Source organism: Hermetia illucens, chromosome 4, assembly GCF_905115235.1.
Source record: "Hermetia illucens chromosome 4, iHerIll2.2.curated.20191125, whole genome shotgun sequence".
Lineage (NCBI taxonomy): Eukaryota > Metazoa > Arthropoda > Insecta > Diptera > Stratiomyidae > Hermetia > Hermetia illucens.
This window is the reverse complement of record NC_051852.1, coordinates 38845804-38871290: the sequence shown is the minus strand read 5'-3', so window position 1 is coordinate 38871290 and position 25487 is coordinate 38845804. Positions and strand designations below refer to the sequence as shown.

The following is a 25487-nucleotide window of genomic DNA, read 5'->3' as shown; positions in this document are numbered from 1 at the left end:
CCATAAAATGGAAAGGCAACGGTGCTCAAAGAAGTCAAACAGAACAAATTGGGCCCCTACGAGAGTTTCTTCATTGGAAAGAGCCACATGAGCACAGAAGACGAGGAGATGCAGATATAGGTAACGCGCACTTAAATCTGTATTCATTGATACCATAGAGGGGTATGTACATTAAGGCATAATTAAGAAGAAAACAGCAAGTGGCTGCCGACATACGTATTCGGAGAATAATAAGAAACTCATTGATTCAAAGGAAATTTTAATTTGTTTGTTTATTTTCGGGCACAATCCAACTGTGTAATAAGCGATATCACGACTTCCAACTGACGCTTGGCCTACTGGTTCCTACGATTCTCGAGGTGCTGTCCGTGAACTAAGGCTCAACGTATAGTTTTCACCTCTTTAACTCAGGCAGGATAGCTCTCTAGACTGTCTTACCTTGCTGCACAATTAATTTTCACTCTGGGTTATCATTAAACACAACTACTATCTTTAGGACTACGAGCGCTTCCCTGGCTTCATTGACCCGCCTGGTTCTACCTTCCGGACATCTTCGCCCCTAGGTCTTTTAAAGGGAGTATGAGAAACGTGACTCGTGCATCTGTGGCTTCCCCTTCCGATTGCATCCTTACAATTTGAGTCTCACTTCCTTCAGTCTTAAGGAATTCAGGATCTTTATCCAGTCCTATTAGTCGTTGGACAAAGTTCTCTCTTGCTTTCATCTTTGAATTCCAGAAACCTTCTTTTCCGTTAGGGTTAGTTTTCCCACCGTTGAGACTTTGTCTCACCCTAAGCTACGCGTGGGAGAATGGTAGCTTCATTGCCTTCGGTGTTTAGAGTTTGATTTTTTTGCCCTTATATGCGTGTTTCAATATTTCACTTGCAGGCATTATTGCTTTTTGTTGCCGTCATTGTTTTTTTTTTTGGTTTTGCATTATAATTATGATATGGTCCCAGGATAATTTCGGTCATTTGTGGTACACACGCCGACTGACCCCTGTAGACTCGTAAAACTATTTACATCAGCATGGCCCCCAGTTTGTGAGAGTATCTCTCGCTAGTGCTATTCACCCATAAAAATGGATGAGTAACAATACGGATTTGATTTGAGTTTGATTACAGTTTAGCTTCAAGTTTTTCTTTCCTAGATAGCCTCCTATAAGAGATACCATTTTCCGCACCGTAAGGTCGGAATACATTGAATTTTTTTCAACCTCAACCAGTCTCTACAGACATTTTAGCGAAAATTATGTTACGCTGATTTGCCTGAAGTTCTTTGGATTTGAATAGTCATCTTTCCTAGGCTTTGGTATGAAGACTACCTTCACCTTCTGCCAAGAGGAAGGCACGTAGCCCAGAGCAAGATATCCTCGAAAAATATTTCTTAGAAGTTGCTCTAAGTGCTCTATGCCCTCCTTTTGCATCAATGGGTAGATGCTATTAATGCCAGGTGCTTTGAAGTGTTCAAATGATAGTATAGCAGCTCCCGTCTTTTCATTGGTAACAACCGCTCTCACAGTGTCTCAATTCTCCTTGTAACACCTTCGTGTTGAAGGGTTTTCAGAAACCGCTAATTCACTTCTTCCCACTTCTGAGACCTGGTCTCCCGTGGTGGTGTACTGTATAAACTCAACTCTGGAGTTCGTGAAAGTATCATCCGGTTTTTTAAGAAAGTCCAACTTGTCCGATTCATCCTTATTAAGGACTCTGCATTACCTGGAGATCCCCCTTTCACCTTCCAGTTCCTCACAGTATGCTCTAAAAGAGTCTCGTTTCGAACTTCTTACGAGCCTCATATTCATGTTGTGAGTTGCAGAAGTTTAGCCAGTCTTTATTGCTTTTGCAAGCACGATTTGGAAATCGTCTGGTTGATTTCCTGAGTCTCTGCAGTTTTCGGTTCCACCATGGAACCGATTTACCACGTTGGCCTCGGGAAATAGGACAAGCCTCTTCAAAGCACACTAAAAGTGTGCGATTCAGAGTTTTCAATTGATCTTCTATCGCCAAAAGAGTCCTTAGTCGCCTAGGGAGCTCAACTTTGTCGACAAGAAGTTCACTGAACTTCGTCCAATCCGTTTTCCTAGGATTCCGTCTTTGTATTACAGGCTGTTCGCCTGCAATAGTTAGACTAAATTCTAAGTAACGGTGATCTGAGAGTGAGACTTCATCTAGCGCTCGCTAGTTTCTAATCAACTCTAACAACTTTGAAGTGCAGATTGTTAGGTCAATTACTTCACTTCTTCTTAGCCCCAAGAACGTAGGGACACACCCTACTATCGATCCGCCAAAAGATTTTGAAAAGAAGCTCAACTCAGCATCTGCTTGTATCCTAGGAAGACGCTTGTGGCTAACCAGAACTACCCTATCGCACCAGATTTTTGCTTTGGCCAGCGAGCCGCCTCTCCATTTCAGAAGGCTTCTCCTGGCAGCCAAAGAACTTCTTAAATTAAAGGAAAGAAATCACCGCTCTTTTTTCTTGCATTGATCTATTATTACCCCTCGGCGCTCCAATGGTTCGAAATGGTTAGTAGAGTCGCGGAGAAGTACCTGATCCACATAGTGAAAGATACCTTTAAACTACCGAGCAGCCTCTATGTGTTCTTGCGTCAAGTTGCTACCGGTTTTCTGGGCTGGGCTGGGGGCCTTTGGATTGGAGAATTCAGGCAACCTTTTATTTCACTCGAAGATTACAGAATCTTGGTTTTCCGGACCTTAACCACCTTCGGAATTCATTTTTTTGTATATTAAAACTTATGAATGAATCCCGATCATCACCATCAACTCCGATAACGACTAAAAAACAATAGCATGCATCATATTAATTTCATCCTATATAAAAGGCAGTATCATACATATTGCACTAGCTACGGTATCTACTAATTGCTTTGGTACACATAAGCTACTTTAATGTATGGTGTCTCTAGATGGTTTCAGGCAAATAACACATAATATTTAAAGGATAAGGATACCATTTTTCTAGACAAACATCCAAACAGTCGAAAGAACTCAACATTTATTATTGGATAACTTCTTTACTAAAATGCTGCTGATGGGAAACGAAGGATACTAATTTGTATCTTAAGTGAAACAAACAATATTTTCTGATTGTATTGACATATTTATTAATTTTATTTTTATTGTTTTTATTGCAACATCATCCCACTTCATTGTCAGTATTTAGTTATGTCGTCTCATGCATTCATCGCTCATGTACTCTTTACTACATAGTTTCAATGTATATAGAAAAAGATGAAGGAAACTAAGAACCCTGTTCATATTAACTAACGTTTATATCACAATATAACGAAAACAATATTTAAAAAAATGATAGTACATTCAAAACACTAAAACTGAACTTAACTAGTTCCCTAGAAACAAAAATGTACTTGGTTGCTCCTAATTGCACATTTCCAAGAAGCGATTTACACGCACAGTAGTTACATTAACTAGCATCTGAGATACAAATGAAAATGGAAGAAAATGTGCAATCAGAATACGCTCGATACAATGCTAAATCAACAATTCTACCCAATGGCAAACTGCCGACTGCGTAGAGAATGATTGAAATTGATGGCAAGTTATCAGAATTTGATGATTTTCAGCACTTGTCATTGACAAATTTCAAGATTTACATCATTCTCTTCTATAAATCTTAAACTTTTAACTTTATATTCACATCATCCTCGCTCTTCTATGTGATGATTAACCTAAACTATTTTACATTCGGGTATGTAGGCAATTGCACAGTCTCTACCTTGTCGACAACTTTAAAGGATGGGAATAATCCTATTTGATTCGTTCGTGTATTCTTCCCCTTCGAAAAACCATCCCAGTGATTTCCAGCAACTCCAACCAAATCGCCCACCTTCATATGAATCTCGTCATGATTTCGCGCTTTGTGTGCAATTACAACTTCACGATTGTGTGCATTTTGACCTCCGTAATAGTAAATATCGTCCAGCGATTTGAAACGATCCGACGCATCCGGGAACAGCGTTTGCATGATCTCGTAAGCTACTCGGCAAACTTGTGAACTGAACGTGCAGACAAGATAGTCACATAGCGATAGCATGTGAATATCAAGGACAATTCCATTTAGGGACGAATCAGTGTAACGCGTTGAAACAGCCGCCATACGAGCTACATCTGGATCCCCGATTATCTCGTATTGTGTGTACCTTTTGCGTGCCTCGTCTAGCACGCGAGCATCATCAGATGCCAGAAAGACACGTCGTTTAACTGATGTTCCATTGATTTCTAATTGTTGATAGTAATCTTCCACGTATCTCATGTATTCGTCAATACCATGGAAGGCAGCCTCGGTGCCAACTTTATCTGTGCGTCGTACATGAACACTACAAAGGAATTTAATCAAATTATAGTTATTACAACTCTAAATCTTCACCAAGAGAGAAACAACTTACCCAACTATCGGTTTCTTAAATCCTAATCTTTCCATTCCTATTTTGAGCATATTTTCCGTGGCACCTTGAGGTCTTAGTAAATATTTTAAAAATTGTCCCACCCACCAGACAATCGGATCACCATGCAAGCGCATTAAACGTGGTGCCAAGTCGGCTGGAATGGCTAAAGGCAAATATGGTGGCCGTGGCACTAACGAATCAATTATTGGTAATATGACAACTTGTGTGTCATGTTGACCCGGCCAGTTGCTTGCATGATATGTGGCATCAACGTCCGAGCAGGTTTCTGATATCGGTTGAAAAACTTCCTCCCATCCAGCTTTATGGTAGCGCCATCCTTTTGATTTTAGTATTAAGGTTCGTTCGGTAGCGTAGGCCACAATGAAACAGTAAACGGCATGATGCAACTGGCAACCGTAACCACAACCCTGCGAAGAAGAAAGAGATATTAGTGCAGAAAAGTACCGAAAATGTCCATGAAGTTTCTGATTAGATCAAGAAGCCAATTTTGCATTTAAAAATAAGGATCAATCAAAAACATTATCAAAATTGATATACATAATTTCCGTTGAAAATTCCACCTCATGGCATGGTCTATAATAGAGATGTTGCCCTTCTTTATTATGTGGCCTACCGACTGCCACTTCTGCTTGCCGGTCTATTGGTATCTGATTCGTACATGAAATAAGTTCGCAATCTACTTGGTCAAGCCAATGAACCCAGCTTATACCAACATCAACGTAAAAATATTGAGAAAGAAAGCTATAAACAAACATCCAAGTTCAGAGAGGCTAGACCTTCCAGGAACGCCCTGATTTAGCAACGTCAGCCTAAAGCCGACCACTACCAGCCGCTAGGGATCACAGAAATAACAAACTTTTCTCAGCAAAAATTGAGACTCCAACATGCTTTCCGTTTTGTCTCCATTCACATGAAGTACATTTAAGAATTTCGCAGGCGACATAATTTTGGTTGCTTCAGCAAAGCTTAGACAACTGGGCCTTGGATTTGTGTTTTCTGCTGTTAACAAAAGATTAGGGACATCAGATGCTGCATACATACGAATTTTGTATGGATACTTATATCCAGTGAATCTATTTTAATGAAATATCCCAGGTTTCACCTACCACAGCCTTTGCAATGAAAACAATTCGAAGCTTTTTTCCAATTAAACAAAAGGTAAAGGACCAAAAGGTAAAACTTTTACGGAGATAAAAAATTATAAATCTGAAGAGGCAGGAATAGAGAAGGCGCTGGCTGTATTTGTTCCGTTTGCCGCAGCGCACAACCAAGTGGGCACCAAGGGCTGAAATACATACCCAACGAGATACCTGGATGCGCAAAGCCGAATAAAGACCCGTAAAATGATGAGACACCGGGGGCGGGGACGGCAATTTCAGTACCATGTGGTACTGTTCTGGGAAGAGGCACAGAAAAAACCGTTGAAACTGGGCAAATGGCTTCGAATATAATCCGAGTAGGAGCGCAGCCGAGTGTCCTTGCGAAAGCTGAAGTGGAAGGTGTTCTGTTCCTACAAAAAAAGGTTAGGAAAAGCGTGGAAAGTGGGCTTAAAGAACTGAAGGAACTCCTTGATCGCACTTCCTTCAACATGCGGACATGCAAAGTAACAGAAGATGCGCCAGCAGAGGCGAGAGTTTTCGTAAGCATCAAAGATCAAAGATAGCCCGTTGCAAAGCGAATTCGGGAAAAAAAGAAAGGAAGGAAATTTCACCCAGGTATTCTCCAGAACTCGAAAGAAAAAGACGAAGAGGGACAAGAGGCAACAACACACACGCAACGCCTTCAGAAAACCCTTAGCTTAAAGTTAAAACGACGCGAATATTGGAGCACCAAAAGAAAGATTGGCAGTCGAAGGAGGACTAAACCGCCAGCTCTGCGTATAACCCGGCATAAGACAAGACCTTTGCCTGAATACCTACCGAACACCTGCAATGAAAATGAGAGTTGCGTTCTATGCAGCGACCGTGGCGCGTTTGATGAAAGCGTTCCCCATACTGCGGATTTCAGGGTGGTGTTCAGTCTTCACAGCAGAATTGGAAAGAGCCAAAAATGCGGTTTCCCACCATATATTATAGCGGCCATCCAGTAAACCACGTGCTCCGAGTAGATTTCCTAGTCAGCCAAAAAATGAAACCTGCTATTATCGGCTTTGAAAACGTAAATGAAAGGCTATGCAGTTTGCATTTGCGGGTCAAATTTAGAAATAGAAGCCTCATTAACGTTTGCACCACTACAGAGGAGACTGCAGAGTTGGAGAAGAATACCTTCTGCGAGGGAGTAAAACCAACCCTCGAAACCTGTTCCAGATAAGATATGAAATGATACTTGGAAATTCGGAGGGACGGAGCGCGCATAGCTTACCAAAAGTGCCAATAACAACGGACTGCGGATTATCCAACCAGCAGTGTCAAACGAAATGGTTGTTCCTTTCACTTTCAATCAAATTGACCAAGTGCTAATCGAACGCCGCCACCTCTCAGGGGGCCAATATAGACTCGGACCACTATCTTGTTGGCACGATGCTCAGAGCTCGAATAACAACACCGTCAAATGGTCCCGGTCAAACGAGAAACATAAAAGATTATACCTTTCAGACCATTGACAACTATCTAAAAGCAAAAATCACACCCGATAACAGCTATGGGGATGGAATCCACGCTCTGCCAATAGAGTCTACTTCAGTTTACAAGAGGTTAAAACTTTTAGTGTAGAAGACAATGGCTTTGGTTGCAGGCAATTACTAAAAGTTATTGTAATATACTTATCAATTTTATTTGAAAAGATGTCGGTATAGAAGGTTTTTCGTAGCCTAAGCACATTATAGTGCCAGCTTTGTGATTATTTTTTTTTTCATATTTTACATTTGGGTAGATTCTGAAAAAGAGTCCGTGCAAAAATTACCAGTTTTTAGCCCTCGGCTTCCCCCCTTGTGCATTGCATTAAATGTTGGAACTGAGACGAGCTTTGAAAAGTACTAATCGAGACCTTTCATTTAGTACCCCACATGACTATATTCGATGAAAAAATATACCCCTCGTTTGCATGTATGGAGACGGCGGCTTCGCCTTTCAGAAAAGATTTAAAAGCGATTAAGGCTTGATGGCTTCGATAGCTCCTTTTCTTAAACTTTTGTGGAGATAAAAAATTATAAAACTAAGGAGACAGGAACGGAGAAGGAGCTAATTGCATTTGTCCGAAGCACGAAAATGCGTCGCTCGCCGCAGTGCAAAATGAAGGAGGCACCAAGGGCTGAAATACCCGATGAAACGCACAGCCAAATAAAGAAGATTCGGTCGTCTCCAACAAGTGCTTCAGATGGTTAGATTATGGGCACACGGCTGCAATTTGCCGGGGCCTTGGCAGGAGGGCAGTATACAGCAAATGCCCAAAGTGGAGGGGATGGCTATGTCTAGATTCGATGTTTAGGGGTAAAGTTTTTCAGCGTTTATCTTACACTGAATGAGACGATGCTGGGTTTTCTACGCAGGCTTGATGCTCTGGAGGACGCTGCCTTGGGCACTAAGGGGAGGAACCTGGTTGAGTAGGACTTCAATGGCGACGTAACCTTTGGGGCAGAATCACTGGTGTCATTTGTGGACGGTTGGCGAGTTCAGGAAAGCCTCTCGGCAAACGAACATCGATACGGAGTGGTTGCCACCTATCGGTGCGCAACACCCCGACGCTTTTCTTGGGGATAGTGGCGCAGACACGGTCGTAGATTCAGATTCCATATCCAGGAGAGCATTGAGACCTGGAAAAACATCTATGTATTGGTGGGCAGATGAAATTGCTGGGCTTCGGAAGGAGTATCATAAACTCCGCTGCTTAACACAATTCCTAAACGACTGGAACTAGGCACAGATCAGACAAAAGGAGACTCCGCAGCTCGAAAAACAGAAACGAAGCTCGCCCAGGATCTAGTTGGCTAAGTCAATGGGGACCCTTGGGGACTTGGTTATAAACTGGTAAACCGAAAAATCGGGGCTCTGCGGAGCCCATGTTGACATAAGCTCGGAAGATGGTCTGTATTGTAGAGATACTATTCCCTGCACATCTCGTTCGGGTTGACCACAGCAGCGCCGATAGCACTGAGGATTACCCACTTTTCTCTATTAAAGAATTGGAAGAGGCAGTGCTATCTATAAAAAATAAAAAGGCGCCAGGACTAAATAGTATTCCGGCACAGGTATACAAGCTGGTGTTCCAACATTGGCCCGGGAGGCCAGCTCAGCGCCAAGCGCATTCAACGCTTGCCTGAAGCATGACATTTTTACTTGCCGCTGGAATGTTGTGAGCCTTGTATTGATCAGCAAAGGGGAAGGTAACCCTGAGCGACTTGTATGCTGGACACAGCCGGAAAAGTGCTTGAAAAGCTCATTAATAGTAGACTCGATGAAGCGATATGTACTGACGCAGATTTATCGTTCGTTTCAGGGCAGGGTGATCAACAGTAGATACTGTCATGTAAGTTGTGGATGCGATTCATCAAGCGGAGCCATACAGCCGCCGAGCTCGACGGGTGGTGCTTTTCTTGACCCTTGGATGTCAAAAATGCCTTTAATTTCGTAAGATGAGAGGACATTCTAGCCACACTAGATAGTACATTTCAAATATCGGACTATCTCTTGTGGATATTGGGGATTATTTGAGAAACCGCTCTCTGCTTTATGCGAAGTTAAGGGGTTAGAGGGGGATACAGATAACGTCGAGGGTATTATGATAGTTTGCTAATACTCGATATGCAGATGATGTAGCGCCACTTGTTGCCGGATGCACTGTTGAACAGTTGCCATATTGATGCGACGGGTAAGCGGATGGATGACTGGTCATAGTTTCAGACTTGCACTGAAAAAAATGAACTAGTCATCCTGACTAACAGAGAATCCCGACCCTGCGCCCCACACGATTGGCGAATCTATAATCGAGTTAAAAACGATACTTAAGTATTTCGGATTGATGCTCGGCTGAAGGATGAGCTTTTCCGAGCAAATCAAACCAGCAGTGGATAAGGCTCACATAGGAGTTTCGTCTTATGTCGGCTAATGGCAAATATTTGGATCCTACACCTAGCAGGCAACGTCTTCTAATAAGTGCAGCGCAGTCTGTTCTGCCCTACAAAGCGGAAGTATGGGCTGAAGCTTTTGGAAAGGAGGTATATCGTTAGCGAATTGTGCAAGTACGCAGACGGGAATTTTTTGCGGATAGCGTCAGCTGCCGATTGCACTGTCTTTGAACCGGCTGTGATGGTGGTCACAAAAGGGATTCCAAATGAGTGGCAACTCTCTTGGCAAAACTTAGGCGTGTAGCTGAAAAGAAAGCATAGTGAGGCTGACTATTTCCTTATCCAGTTCGTACGTGGGCACGAAAGTGTTCAGTCTTACCTGCGCTAGATTGGTAAGGTACGATCTTCTTACTGTGTGTTTTGCAATTGTGATGTGGACAACGATGATCACACCTGCTTTCTTGTGGAAGGTAGGATGGGATTCTTGTACAACTTTATTGAAACATAGGGGAGCTTTCTCCAGATAACATGGTTAGCATTACGTTCGCGTTCTTCTTGTGGCAAAAGAAGATAAAACCGACCGGATTTGAGAGGATATTTGAGTTAGCATTTGTCCAATTTGTACCAAGCTTGTAATGTTTATCCATTTTGTTTGTCAGATTATTCACCTTAGTACGATACTGAGATTCTAAGTGGATGGGGGGATTCACAGGTCCCAATTTTCTACGAAATTTCGTAACAATACGATTAATGGTTTCTAAAATAAAAGGTGTGACAAGCAGCAGTGAACCGATTTTAATAAGATTTTGTTTTACATAAAAACCTTAAAACATTGTTAGCATTCCAAAGTTTGATGATGTTGGGCAATATCACATAGTGCGATGGTGCCCTTTCTGGAATATGGAAAGTAGTGCATATTTTTAGAGCGCAAAAAAAAAATGTAATGTCCGGATAGCTGAGTGGTTAGGGCGCAAGGCTGTCGTACGGAAGGTCGCGGGTCAAATGTCGCTGGTGGCAGTGGAATTTGTATCGTGATTTGACGTCGGATACCAGTCGACTCAGCTGTGAATGAGCACCTGAGTCAAATCAGGGTAATAATCTGGGGCGAGTGCAATGCTGACCACATTGCCTTCTAGAGTATATTGTAGTGTACCGTTACGATCTTGAATGAAGTGCTCTAACACACTTCAAGGCCCTGATCCAATATGGATTGTTGCGACAACGATTGTTAATATTATTAAAAAAGAATTTACTACCATAATTTGAATCAAATCCTCTGAACAAGTCAGATCTGCACGCCAATGCTTTTAACAATTAACCACTTTTTTTAAGGACGTTTAATCACCTTAATTGAGAAACTATTAATAACACGCAACCTCAATCCTCACCAGTAAACGGTTACAGGTGCCTAATCAATGCACCTGTAATGGGTGGAAAAAATGTTCAAACATTAATTGCTTCAATAATTTCATAGCCATGTCATGTTTCCGTGACTATATAATTCGAGTATTGCCTGGGTACTAAACCCAAAAGTAAAATCCATTTAACGGAGAGTTGGTACCACAATTTGAGGACTTTCTCGTGCAATCAAATGGAAAAATGAATGCTATAGCTATGCGAAGAATCATGCAATAGAGCAAAGAATCAGTATCCTTTTCTGATTGAAAATAAAAAATTAATAATATTTTGTTATCGAAAATGTTACGCATCATACCACGTGAACAGGGCGTCATAATCACAGGACCTTTGGGATTCAGTCGGGTGGCCACTATATCGTAGAGGTTGGTATGTTAGAAGTCAAACTTGTGATTGAGATTATTTTTGCTTCGCTAGGAAGTTTTAAGTATCTTTAGAATCGTTATCCAATTTAGGTAATAGCGAGACAGTACTGAAATTGGTTGGTTCGTTCACTATCATCTCAATAGTTCACGCGAATACTGGAATTTACTATTAAAGGTAATTGAGGTGAATTGCTCATTTTCTACGGAAGAATCTGTCTGCATAGCTGACTACATTGAATGTTTTTTCTTTTAGTGGAAACTCAGGAATTTTACCGACACAGGATAGGTAGTTTAGTATTATAAGAATATGAAATTATTTTGAAAAGTTAAATTGGAGAAAGTTGATATGATGATAGTCAATGCTAATCTGATTTTTTTTCCAAAAATAATAACTTGACGAATTTAGTAATTTCACAAGCTTAGGAATATACAATTTTATGTTATCACCGATTTTATCGAATCTAGAATTAATGCGACTTAAGATTGCAACTAAAACTGGTCACCCCGACAAATACGAGAAAGTAAATTTTCGGCTGATTCAATAAAGAGGAGTGAATCAACAAACGGTGGAAAAACACGACTAAATATATCCCGTTGTCTATAGAAGAAGGAGAACCTACTCGAAATCAATGACTTAATTGTTTGACGATGCGATTAGTATAACAGCCTGCTTTCTGTCAACCAATCTTTTATGGTGCTTTTGATGCGTTTGAAGTCTGAGAATACTTAATTAATACTGCGTTTCCACCTTCTTGAAACATTTAGTAAATCAGGTGGACATGATTCACAAAATAACTCTTCCCACAGTAAGGGTGGTGGCTCCGGCAGATACCAGTGACATAGCTGAGTTTAGGAGGTCATGGAGGGACCACTTGGGAGAAGTGCAGATTGAGTAACCAAACCGTCACGCTGGAGATAAGTCACCGAAAAACCTCTTAATAAATCAACAAAATTTTGTTTTCGTCAAAAAAACCCATAGTTCCTTTTGTGACCAAAGGTCACGACCAATTTCCACGAAACTTAAAAGAAGCGGTAGCAGACACGACGTTAGTAAGTACTTATGACTGCAGACTGATAGCACTAGATTTAAGATTGAATGGACAGTTTTACCCCTGATATTTAGTTGATATTGATATTCAACATGTTATTGGAAAAAGTAACGTTGTTGCAGATGCTTTATTAGGAATTTCTAAGATCGACATTCCCATTTTCAGAACCTTTTTACCAATTCCAAATACAAATTCGAGGAATTTTTAATTTTCAGTTTGAATCCTGAAATATTGTTAGTCGATGTTCGATGTTTCCATATCATTCAGTTATTAATGGAGCAAATATATGTATCGAAATTGTTTCTAAAACATTCAGGAATAACACTGAGATGAGTCAACCCTCTTCTATCAATGTATCTCAAGCCTTGAGGTTTCCATCGAGAATAAAATTTAAATAAAAACAAAGACAAGGAGGCTATAAACCAAAAGCCACTAGCAGAAAAGACGAAGAAACGAAGAAGGACTAGACTGTCGGCTCTGCTCATTAAGCCGACGGAAGACAAGGAATTTGAGGAAGTCACTAGTGAAATCCGCTACAGGATGAAACCCAAAGACGTCAAGGTGTTATGGGGGGAGAAGGCCTTGTTTCTAGTCTAGAGCCTATGTGCTCTCTAGAAATCCGAGATCCTGAATGCTTCACAGAAAAGGTCGAAGTAGAGGAGGCTATAAAGTCAAGAGGTACCCAATGCCCGGATAAGTATAACCTCTGTAAAAGCTTAAGTCCAAAACTCGCCATGGTGGAAATCCTCGAGCAATATGCCAGGAAACTCCTTAGCAGCGGGGAAAATTGGATGGGTAGTATGCAGGGTACGAATGCACATAATCCCCATCAAGTACTACAGGTGTTGGACTATGGGCACACGTTAGCAACTTGCAACTGCATGCCCCAAATGCGGTCAGGTAGGCCACCAAGCGAAGACCTGCAATGAAAGCGAAAGTTGCGTTCTCTGCACGGATCGTGGCGCGTCTGATAACAGCGTCGCACACACTTCGGACGGGACGGTATCCAATCTTTAGGGCGCAACTAGAAAGGGGGAATAGCATGATCCGCATTTTACAAATTAACATGCACCAGAGTGCAACCGCTCACCAACTGCTAGCGCAGTTCGTTGCGGAGGTAAAGGCTGATCTAGTGCTAATCAGCGAGCAATACCGAAATAAGGACCCGGCCTCATGGCATCTCGACTTATCGGGGGCCGTTGCCATCTGGATTCGAGATGACGTTCGACTTCGTGTTCTTGCCTAAGGCCGAAGGAATGGTTGTGTCTGGATTCGGTGTTTGGGGTTAACGTGTCTTAGCGTTTACCTGACGCCGAATGAGATGATGCCGGACTTTCGGTGCCGGCTTGATGCTCTGGAGGACGCTCGGGGAGCAAATCCTAGCAGGTGATGATTTTAACGTTAGGGCCCTTAAATGGGGCATACCTCAGCCAGACTCCAGAGGGAAATGGATTCTGGAAATGGCGGCGCGAACCGGGCACGTAGTTTTAAACACAGGATCCGCGCCAACGTTTCGGTGCCTAGGCTGCGAAGGAAGCATCCCTCACATCACTTTTGCGTCCCAATGTCTGGCACCATCGGCAAGTGATCACCAGTACATCGCGTTCGAAGTGGTTGACACTCCGTGCGCCAACCCGGCGTTCCCTCTGCGTGTGGAATGTTGCGAGGGTGACTTGGAGAAGTTCATCGGAGCTCTTGGGACAAGCAGAGTCGCGCGGGAGTGCGGAGGTTTACAAGCCAACGAGGAGGCATACGTCATAAAGGTAGAGTATAGATCAACAAAAGGAGACTCCGCTGCGCGATAAATAAAAGCAAAGCTCGTGGCTGGCAGAACCTGGTCAACGAAGATGGATGAGGTTGAACGCATTGTATGGGCATTATTCCCCAGACATCCCGTACGGGTTGATGTTAATAGCGTGGAAAGCGTCGAGAAATACCCCTTTTTTGCAATCAGAGAGATCGAAGAAGCGGTTCTCCCCATGAAAAAAAAGAAGGCGTCAGGTCCTGATGGTATTCCGGCGGAAGCTTTCAAACTCCCTGCTCTGAGACGATAAAGGGCCAGAAGAGGATGGAGATTTCGTCGGGAGTAGCAGTTTGGTTCGTAATCCGACAGCGTACTATTGTGCGAGTCCAACACTCTGTGTGTGAACGCATTCACATACCTCACTTCCAAAAAAATCTAAAGCCTTGAGTATTTGTTCCTCCTCAACGATTTCAAAAATGCAATAGGCCCAAAAAATAGCACTTATTACCAACCTTGCTTTCACAGGTGAAAGCATACATACGAGTAAATTCTCCCGAAACCCATATTTTCCTAATCTCTTTAGCACGAGATTTTAACGGATCAATATACTCCATCGAAAACCTGGGGGTCTGAAAATAGTACATAGACAAAAATTAGACCAGTACAATAGGCGCATAGTCATTTGAGTTACCAGTTCTGAATCTTTAGAAAAATGTTTGAATTTGATTAGAGGTCAAAATATTGGAAAAAAAATGAATGATTTTAGTCTTTCATCAAGTGAAAAGAATACGGTGTCATTAGCAGATGTATCCAGAAAATTTAAACTGCCACTATATATGCCCCCTCAATGTTAACAATACTAAAGGGCATAATTAAAGGCACTTTTATAAAGAAAAGACAACAATTTGCTCAACTGTTCTTTTCAGAACAATAATTCCGCCAATCATTATTTTAATAATCATCAATTGTGTTAATAAATCGTTTTTTAAATGCTTTTCTAGTTTGAGCGATCACACAGGTTAAGAAATGTACACAAATAGAAAACATTGTTTTATAACGTTAATTGATTATAGTTCGTAACATGTGATAAAAATAGTATAACCATTACAGAGAAGAAATAAAACCAAAAAGATTCTTATTATGGATAACGAGTTTAATTCAGTTAACGCGAAAGACTTCCCAAATAAGAAAGCAGGAAAAATATTTTGCAAGTCCGAAAAGACATATTATACACATTATAATGTACAAAGTTTCCCCAATGTGCTCATAAGTATGTTTGGAAAAGAAGTGTGGAGGATTAACTATAGTCTAAATGAACGTCGAAGCTTCTAGGCGTCTTAGGGTCGGTGGGAAAGTTTCATAACGTATTAGTAGTAACTACTATTAATGCAATTCATCTTATGCCCTATAAAATTAGTGATTCGCTTTGATTGTTTACGACTTTCGGCTATCGTCAAAAATGCTTATTACTCGCCCGAATTCATGGGTGTAGACAGAAAAATAAGATGTGCTTTGCTTTAACCGTAAAATAGCTGTCTCCAAAGTCGCACCGAGGAAATAATGAAAGATCGCGTCAATAATTCCTAGTACGATATGAGGGATCGTCTTGTCTTCCTTATTTCAAAGTCTGCGATTGGAGTTGGTCTACAGCATAGGCAGGCAGCAAGTACATCTACTCTGATATCTCTGGGAGGAATGCCCTGATCTGTTTAAGAAGAACAGTATTTTCTGTACTGCGAAATCCCACAGTATTCTTTCATTGCAGACGAACAATTTTGAACAAAATTGCAGTAATGAGCTGCCGGAAAGATGGGAGCAGGTAGTGAATATTATTGGAGAGTACATAACAAATTTAGCAATGTTGCTGTATCACGTCTTTGTCATTACACAATAACATTGCGAAGTGCAAACAATACTTACGTTACAACCCAACATAAACTTAGTAAATCCATTGAAATTACGAGTGGATCTATAATTTCATAGAGTAGTAATTATATAAGTATGCTCAAAAACAAACATACGTACACCTAATTTACTTCATATATATTTTCACAATCTCAAGATATGTTGTCCCCAATTAAAGCTTGACAAATACCCTACTACCAAATCATATTCTCTTCCCTACATTAGTAACCCCTGGTAACAGCAGATGGGGGAGGGCAACACTAGCCCATATAATACAATTACGTCAATTGGACTTTCAGATTGGGAGCTGAAAACCTGTTCACAGAAATCACAATAACCACCGGGAAATGCCCTGCTTTTTTGTCCGCAATGAAATCGTCAGCAACACTACAGCTTTCAGGACAATCAATAAAGGATATGTGTTTCAAGTGAAAAGTAAATTTTTCAACGTTTGAATATTAATTGTATATGCATCAACGGCAGACAAGGACGACTCAGCGTACAAAACAAATTCTTTAGTCGCTTTGAATTAGTAGTTGATTCGTTATACCCGGTATTCTTTACTTAGAGAAGTCCACAGGAGAACATGGCTCTGATGATAGGATAAACACGGGATGACTGCATTGTCCTCGACGTATGCTCATATCGTCAATTGTGACAGCAACCACCATTCCCTAAAATTAAGATATCTAAGCAGGATAACAAACAATGGAAATATTAGGTCCATTTCTACTATTAGATTTGATATCGAAGCGCCCCAAGATCAAAAAACGGCCTTCAAATATAACGAACCAAAATGTCATATTCTGCAGATACTAGGCATCGAAAATAATGACGAGAAGCGGAATCACGTAAAATCCAGGATTTAAAAAACTGCAGAGGAAATTATCGAGCAAGAACCTCGCCGCCACTTTGGAGTAGCAGAAACCGCAGAGAAGCCTGTTTCAAAATCCACCCTTTAAAGAAATAAAAATCTTTCGAAATAGGAACACCGGATGTGCCTCATCCACAGAATTACTATTGAAAATACAAATTAGTTTAATCAATTTTTGTGATAAAAAATGCATTTGTTTCAAACAAAATGAATTAAGAAATCAATTAAAGTATTATACACCGTTTGCTATTACTTTCCCCATCTCCCAGCCAAGCTTCAAATCCCGTTTTGAAAAAATGACGCTTTTTTTACGGCGATCCAAATTTGAAGCCAATTATCGGTTTCTAGTAAAGAAGTGAATCGGTGGCCTGCCAAATCACATTACATATATCCATTGGAATAACCAGTGATTAGAAGGAAAATACTGAAGATTCGGAAAAACAACCAATATGAAGTCGAGCATTGTCGTAAAGAATGACAAATTTATCAATTTTTTGTCCGCCTTCCGGCCGCTTTTCTTGCAATCCCCAACTGAAACAGCGCAACTCTAGTCAAAAGCGATAGCCCCTAATGATTTCAGCAGTAGTAAAAAATACCCTCTTAATTCTATCAGATACAGAGTATGATCTTGGAGCAATGTATGCCAGGGTTAAACTTAATATTGGTGACAGTGTTTATCCTCTTTAAAACCTCCAAAATCGCCTGTCATTACAAACCATTGACAAGAGCCGGAGCGTTATTTTGAAAGCTAATTGAAATTGTACGCCCAATAAAAGCAGGAAGTATAGCTCTGACATCAAAACCCCGCGAACTATTGAATAAAACTTGGTTGTGACTAAAATGTTGGTACACATAAAATATTGATTTCAAATTGGAATACAGCAGTATTGATCCATCTGTATTATCTAAAATACAGTTCAAATTGGGAGTCTCGATGAAACTAGTTAGACCCATCAGAATGAACCAATCGACCGTTTATGTAAAGATTCAGAATCGGCTAACAAGGTATTCAAAAATTCAGGCGGCGGCATCAACAACACCACGACGCACTGCAGGCGACAGTTTCAGTACTCGCCGAAGCACTCTTCTCCACCGTCCAACTGAAGTTACGGCTGAGGTTCAGGACGAATTTCAAAGAGCGTCTATAGAATTATCAGAAATGGATCCTTTGCATAGAGCAGGTATTCCCGGGCTCTAGGCACAATCAGAAGATTCGCTTTCCCGTTATTGATTTGAATGACCGAAGAGATCCACCATGGAAAATTCATCTGGAACTTTGGGGATACTCACTAAGGCAGGACATTAGACTGGTTCAGATCAGCACTAGCAATGTCAACAGGATGGTGAGAAATAAAGTGCAGAGGGTTTACAAGAACCATGCCATCCTCAGTAAAACACCCGCGGTTGAAATTCTGGACACACTAGAACGGAAACTTTCTGTCATGTGCAAAGTCACAACAGACGTGCCTAGAAGAGAACTTACGCGAGGAAGGCAGGACAGCTCAGTGCTCGAACCACTTGAGCCATGCGAACAGCATTTAAGCATCCCCAAAAGATGAACATCGTTCGGTATGCCCAGTGAAAGTGATTGCTTCCGAAATGATTGCTAAAATCCACGATATGTTGTAGGCAAGAGACGAATCAAAGCGCGCCAAATAGTTCAGGCCACAGACATATCGCAAGGGTACAGTTTTTTTCGATTTTGCACGAAAGATTGGCAAGAAAAGGATCGATCCTCTTACATTAAGTTTTAATAGCCAAGATCATGGAATTAATGTTTGAATTGTTATAACATCCTCCGTATTCGATTCCCAGTTATTTTTTGTATTTCCGTGCCTAAAAAATCCACTCAATGGACTCAACGGAGATTCTTGTCGAACGAGGATGTCTATTTTGAGGGCATTCCACAAAAGGAACTTTTTATACGGCTTAAGGAAGTTAGGGAAACGTTTGGAAATTTGACATCCGGGAAGAAACCACGAAACTTATTGCTCTTTAAACATCATTTGGAAATAAAGAAATCCACTTAGAAGCGAATGAAATTGGGAGATTCACGACCTTCCAGAAGGAGATGAAAGCAGCAAGAGAAAAATACACCGCCCATGCAAGCAGGCTATCTAGCTCTCACAAGCAGTTGATTACTAAGACATGGTACGAGCACCGATTTGCAATTTAATCCTTGAGAATAGAGGAAATGTGAGAATAAATTAAGAATTATGCGAAAATGAAAGATTATCTCCACTTATAACAAATTCCCGATGCCCGACCTGTTGTTTGAATTCAACTTTATAATCTAAGTCTTGGATAAATTAACGTCACGATCCTTTGCTATGCGATTCACACCTTTTGTTAGCATACATTTTTTGAAATCAACAAAATGCAGAAACAAACACGTGACTTTACACCTGACTTAACTGCACTGATAAGAAAAGTAAACAATGTGATAATTCTACCCAAGTGAAAGATTATTATGCGCGGAAAATCGGTAACACTCAACTGCACTCACCTTATTGAGCTTACAAACTAATTTTCGCGCCGTCTTGCAATCCCCCGGGTTCTGTAGATAATGTAAACGTTTTTGCACCAAATTACTCAGCTCATTTGATTCACGTTGCCGCCAATGCTCGTAACCATCCACCGTCCGCATTTGATCGATATCGCTCAGTAACGAGCGTTTATGTTCTGCTCCCAATTGAAGTATATTGTTCACTTGCTCCGCGACTTCCGGAACATCATTGACTACTTTCTTTTTGATTTTTTGCAGTTCGGAGTTGAAGTAATTCCAGAACTCTTGGGTGTTTTGGCGGACACGTCGCCGGAGTTGTTCATATTCGATACTTGGCTCGCCAGGAGCAATTGGCAGGGCGGAACGATGGGAGCCGCCGGGCTGCTGTTGCAGCCGATTTTCCAGATTCTCCAGGAATCTTTGCGCTGCTGGCGAATTGGGTTGATCGCTGCAAAAGTTAAGTTTATGGGTCAGTTTTCAGGGAATGTTGGTGCAGATTTGCATACTAACTTCATGAAATCATCGATTAGAGCCTTGAGTTCGCTGTTTTTCTGTTTTGTTTGTTCGAGGGCTTGGATCGCTTCGTTCAGTCGCCGGAGCAGGGCCGTGTCCTGATCTGTAATTGACGTCGAGCCCAGCTTCGAGGCGAATATGTACATAAGGAAGGCCCATATCAGGACGAATAGTATCAGTACACGTATCCAAGCACTTAGGCCTTGAAACTGCCGCACTAACGACATTCTCGCTGTGCGTTACCGACGGACGCAGAGCAACTTTCACGTGGCGTGTCAACGACGACTGCCGCGCCGGGCCTAGGACAAACATACACGGAATTCACAAATTGAATAAAAAACAATCACAGATAAATTGCTTCGACCGCCCGCCTCCTGCCAAACGATAACGACACGTGCGAGTGCTAGACTACGAAGCAGACCATTAAGCACTCATTCATTGAATTGATTCTTCAAGGGTTATATAGGAATCGGGAGTTTGGGTTCATTTACAATACGGCGATGGATGGGAATGTTGTTTTCAGGCAGCTCCATTCAGGTCATTGGTGTAAGGGATGTTTGGGGGTAGCGTTGATCACGTTCTCGGCTCCTACCACATGCGTTCACATTAGAAAGATTCCACAATTCGCGACAAAACAAAAAAGCACAAATATCCGAGCAGCTGGATCGAGTCGACTCAATTTGATTGCGAAAAACGCCCCCAGATCTCGCGAACTCCAATTCACGGTCACCGTGCAAATCCAACACAAACAAGAATGTCAACTTGACAACTGACAAACACGGCTGGCAACCTCGAGCGCTACTGTGCGACGGTTTAAGGACATGCGATTATCCCGCCAATTCACAATAGTGCAAATCAAGGGAAGTCGGGTGACGTCACGCGGTCCGATCCGATACTGGCGGTTACAGCGTTACTTCTGTACTGACTGAAAACAATAATTGTGCCATCATTTTAGATCTGACACGTAATTCCAAGTCTATCGGGAGAATAAGCCGCACAATACAATGTCATGTACGGTTCGGCTTGTCGGTGTGGCGATAATCACAACTAATCTAATCAGGAACGTGTCGAGCTTATGCGGATACCATTCAGAACTTTCAATTGAGCTGGGAAGCTAGAGACGTAGCTCGATCCACGCAATTCCTCGCCGGCGGGCAAACGGCAACAAATACTCGCCAGACGCTACCACTACCCCGCTCACATTTCGTGCTTGCCCTTCTCCAAGAACTACTGGGTCCCGACGAGTTGGCGCGACTCTGCCTTTCGAAACTATTTTTAAAATGGAAATTACGTGGAGTACAACCTTCGATGGGAATATGGAACTGATTACTGGCCAGCCGAGTACATAAATTACGAAAGTTAAACGACCCAGCGATTTGGATGCTGCAACTGATTACGTGGTGATGTACGGGTAGAGTAGAATGAATGATGTTGTAATGAGGGAAGTGGAGCCGGACGACCGCTTGTTGGGAACTGGAGCTGGAGAAGAGAAGCCCAAGTACTATTGAACTGGCGAAGCGAAACGAATAATTTCATTGTTGGACGAATAGGAAGCTATGCACGAAATAGAAATGTGCACTCCATCATCGCAATGTACTTGTTATCAGCCGTGATAATCGATACGATATTGTTGATGACAGGAATGGTAATTATGATAATTGTTGGATGGAAAAAAATGATAATTCTGCATGGGAAGTGTCGAAAATGGAAAACGTGATTATTGATTAGAATCAACACGACTTTTTAGATTAGCCCCCATATGCGGCGGAATTTTCGAGCTTATCGTGGCAAGTTTAGTACTAGGCATGATGAAATGAAAATATGGGGCTGAATAGCAATGGAGTAAGGCAAGTTCCTGGGATTGTTGATAAATTGCTGGAATATGATCTTGCCCTACATAAACAATTTATCTTGGAAAAGAGTGATCAAACAAGAAATAAACCTCTTCTAAAATTTGGCTAAATAAGTGGAAGATGGCACTTAGTGGCGAAGAAATAATAGAGCTACTACCACTTTGGAAGGAAATTATGGAACTTCTAATTGCGGATGCTTTTTATCCTTTTATATACGATATCTTAAGAACAGTGGATGGAAGAGGATCCAAAGACGAAACGCTAAAATAAGTGATAGTACCTGGAATTGTTGGTGGTGACCAGACGGAATCGCATCGTGTAAATCCATCGGCTGAAGTGTCTCAACTGGAATTGAAGGTGTAAGCTACCCTTATAATGGTGTTCCGTAAATCTGTTCCATTCAAGTATGTACTTCATATGGAGAATTGCATATGAAGAATTGTTTAACGACTTGTCTGCACTTCTTATTGTTATGTTCGCTTCTTTTCCTTTTTCATCTGCAGGGAATTTAATCTCCTCCCTGCTCGATTGGCCTAAACATATCAACTTTCCAATACTTTCCAACAACCCCTCCCATTCTCCCTTTCTCTTGGTTTATGAATACTTGTTCTGCCCAGCAATTCAACCAACTAACCACCAAAAAGCTCTTACATTGTACTCTCGATGTCTTCCTTTCCAACCTGCCCTAGTGTTACCTCTCCATATCTCCGTGTATGTCAAAATCGATGTTCATGATTTGGCCCTTAAATTTGAAGTGAATGTCTGTCACCCCTATTCCAACCCTGCATCCGCTCCGACCTTAGTTACGTACGCAACAACTGTGGTCCCACGTTGGAAGCCAACTCTTATAACGAGAGTAGGACGTTGCATCAACTTGACACCAACACACTGTCGACCAACCAAATTCCCCTAACAGGTTTGTCAATTGTGAATACCAACTGCTTGAGATAATATGTGGAACCGTATGGTACGTGCTGGAGCTAACCCGAATGCTAGCAGTTCAGCGAGATGGCGGCCGAGGTTCTTGGTTCTCAAATAATATTTCCCTGTCAGGACATGGTCAACAATAGTCAAAAAAAACTAAACCCACCCGGGGTAAACTATTCTAATAGAATGGTGAATTCTCGAGGCGAGTTGATAACACCGAAAATGTCAATCCCAAAAGAGCTAAACTACCAAACGGGGGGATGGACGGAGAAGAACTAGCCTTGAGCCGACTCTGGCACCTATCCAACCAGTAGCGCCGCTTTCTTTTCCACTTCATAAGGGTCAGATGACATGTGCGGTTCTGCGACGACCCACCCCAACCTAAACGTTAGCCTTCTGCCGCTTCAAATATATTGGGGGAATTCTACTTACTAGGGGGTGGTAGGTAAAATTACTTGTAGCATCCCGGTGAAAGAAGCTCTATGAAAGCTGGAAAAATGGATCGAACGGCACGATAGTACTCCGGAGGGTAAAATAAAGGCCAAACTGTATACTAAACTAGCGGCGATATGTATGTCGGAAAATTATTTCAATTTTAGGGAAACATTTTCTAAGACGACCAAAGGGACAGCGATGGGTAACCCATTATCATCATCATCATCATCGGCGCAACAACCGATATCCGGTCTAGGCCTGGCTTAATAAGGAACACCAGACATCCCGGTTTTGCGCCGAGGTCCACCAATTCGATATCCCTAAAAGCTGTCTGGCGTCCTGACCTACGCCATCACCCTATCTCAGGCAGGATCTGCCTCGTTTTCTTTTTCTACCATAGATATTGCCCTTATAGACTTTCCGGGCTGATTCATCCTCATCCATACGGATTTAGTGACCCGCCCATCGTAACCTATTGAGCCGTATTTTATCCACAACCAGACGGTGGTGGTATCGCTCACAGATTTCGTCGTTATGTAGGCTCGTCCATCCTCATGTAGGGGACCAAAAATTCTTCGGAGGATTCTTCTCTCGAACGCGGCCAAGAGTTCGCAATTCTTCTTGCTAAGAACCCAAGTTTCCGAGGAATAATGAGGACTGGCAAGATCATAGTTTTGTACAGTAAGAGCTTTGACCCTATGGTGAGACGTTTCGAGCGGAACAGTTTTTGTAAGCTGAAATAGGATCTGTTGGCTGACAACAACCGTGCGCGGATTTCACCATCGTAGCTACCGTAGTTACCGGTTGTGATTTTCGACCCTAGATAGGAGAAATTATCAAAAGTCTCAAAGTTGTATTCTCCTATCTTTATTCTTTCTGTTTGACCAGTCCGGTTTGATGTTGTTGGTTGTTTGGTTTTCGGTGCTGACATTACCACCATATACTTTGTCTTGCCTCCATTGATGTGCAGCCCAAGATCTCGCGCCGCCTGCTCGATTTAGATGAAGATAGACTATACACCTCGGGTTGTTCTTCCCATAATGTCAATATCGTCGGCGTAGCCCAGTTATTGGGTGGACTTGAAGAGGATGGTGCCTCTCGCATTTATATCTGTACCCCGAATCACTTTCTCCAAGGCCAGGTTAAAGAGGACGCATGATAGGACATCTGGCTTCTCACATTGGTCAGAATCAACCTAGTCAGTTTTATCAATTTCGACGGGATACCGAATTCTTTCATGGCCATGCATAGTTTTAACCCTGGCTATGCTATTTTAGGCGACTTTAAAGTCGATGAAAAGATGGTGCAACTGCTAATCATATTTCGAAAGTTTTTCAATCGCTTGTCGCACAGAAAAAATCTGATCTGTTGCTGATTTTCCTGGAGTGAAGCCTCTTTGGTGTGGGCCAATGATGTTCCAGGTTATCTAACCTAGCAAGATAGAGGAGAATATCTTATAGATGGTGCAACGTGATACCTCTATAATTGCTGCAATGTGTGATATCCCCCTTTTTTGTGTATAGACAGATAATGCCTCGTTGCCAGTCGTTAGGCCTTGATTCGCTGTCCCATACCTTGAGCACAAGTTGATGAACCACTTGGTGTAATTGGTCGCCTCCATATTTAACCAATTTGGATGTAATTCCATCGGTTCCTGATCTTGCTGGTTATTGCGGCATCCATTTCCCCCTTATAGGTGTTACGGAGGACTGTATTGAGGATGGCTTCAGTATTCACTCTCACCTGATTGTCAGAGGGAATTGTAGGCGGGATTATAGCTCGAGCCCGGAACACTATGCCAACGAGATAATAATCCGAGTCTATATTGGCCCCCATATGTGACATTCTTCAAGGCTGAGGGGTGACAGCGTTCAATCAACACATGGTCAATTTGGTTGAAACTGGTTCCATTTGGAGAGGCCCATGTATGTTTCTGGATCGCTTTTTGCGCAATCCAGATACTTTCAACAATCATTTCGTGCGATATTGCTAACTGAATAATCCGCAGTCCGTTATGATTGGTATCCTTATGCAAGCTGAATACGGGCTCCGTCGCTACTTGGCTGTTAAAATCTCCAAGTATGATTTTGATATCATACTTGGGACAGGCTTCCAGGTCCGCTCAACTGCCTCGTAGAAGGTATCCTTCACCGACTCTGCAGTCTTCTCTGTAGGGGGTGTTAATGATATTTCTAAATTTGCCTCGTAAGCGCAGAGTTCATAGCCGTTCGCTTATATTTTCGAAGCCGATAACAGCAGGTTTTATTTTTTTGGCTGACTAAGAAACCTACTCCGAGCACATGGCGTACTGGATAGCCTCTATAATATATAGTGTAGTGGCTCTTCTCCAGGAAACCGGTCCCGTATCTCCTACTCGGCTAACTGCTTGGCATCTCCTTCTCTGTACAGGGAGCGCACGTTCCATGAGAAAATGCGCAAATCATTATTCCGTG

General features: G+C 42.0%; 1 protein-coding gene across 1 annotated transcript; it reads right to left on the bottom strand.

Moving 5' to 3' along the window:
* Positions 1–3097: 3097 nt before the first annotated feature.
* LOC119654267 (alpha-(1,6)-fucosyltransferase) lies at positions 3098–21235 on the bottom strand. The gene is made up of 4 exons (XM_038059534.1): positions 19817–21235; positions 19307–19754; positions 4425–4852; positions 3098–4355 (listed from the first exon to the last, which is right to left on the bottom strand). Exons 1-4 carry the CDS (start codon positions 20044–20046, stop codon positions 3713–3715), a joined length of 1749 nt encoding a protein of 582 aa, XP_037915462.1. The 5' UTR covers positions 20047–21235; the 3' UTR covers positions 3098–3712.
* Positions 21236–25487: the final 4252 nt, after the last annotated feature.

Coding starts and splice junctions, on each gene's coding strand:
- LOC119654267 (XM_038059534.1), bottom strand. CDS start 20,046: ATGTCGTTAGTGCGGCAGTTTCAAGGCCTAAGTGCTTGGATACGTGTA. Junction 4,853..19,306: donor TAGTTTGTAAGCTCAATAAG/GTGAGTGCAGTT, acceptor TCTTCTTCGCAG/GGTTGTGGTTACGGTTGCCA. Junction 4,356..4,424: donor TTTAAGAAACCGATAGTTGG/GTAAGTTGTTTC, acceptor ATTCCTTTGTAG/TGTTCATGTACGACGCACAG.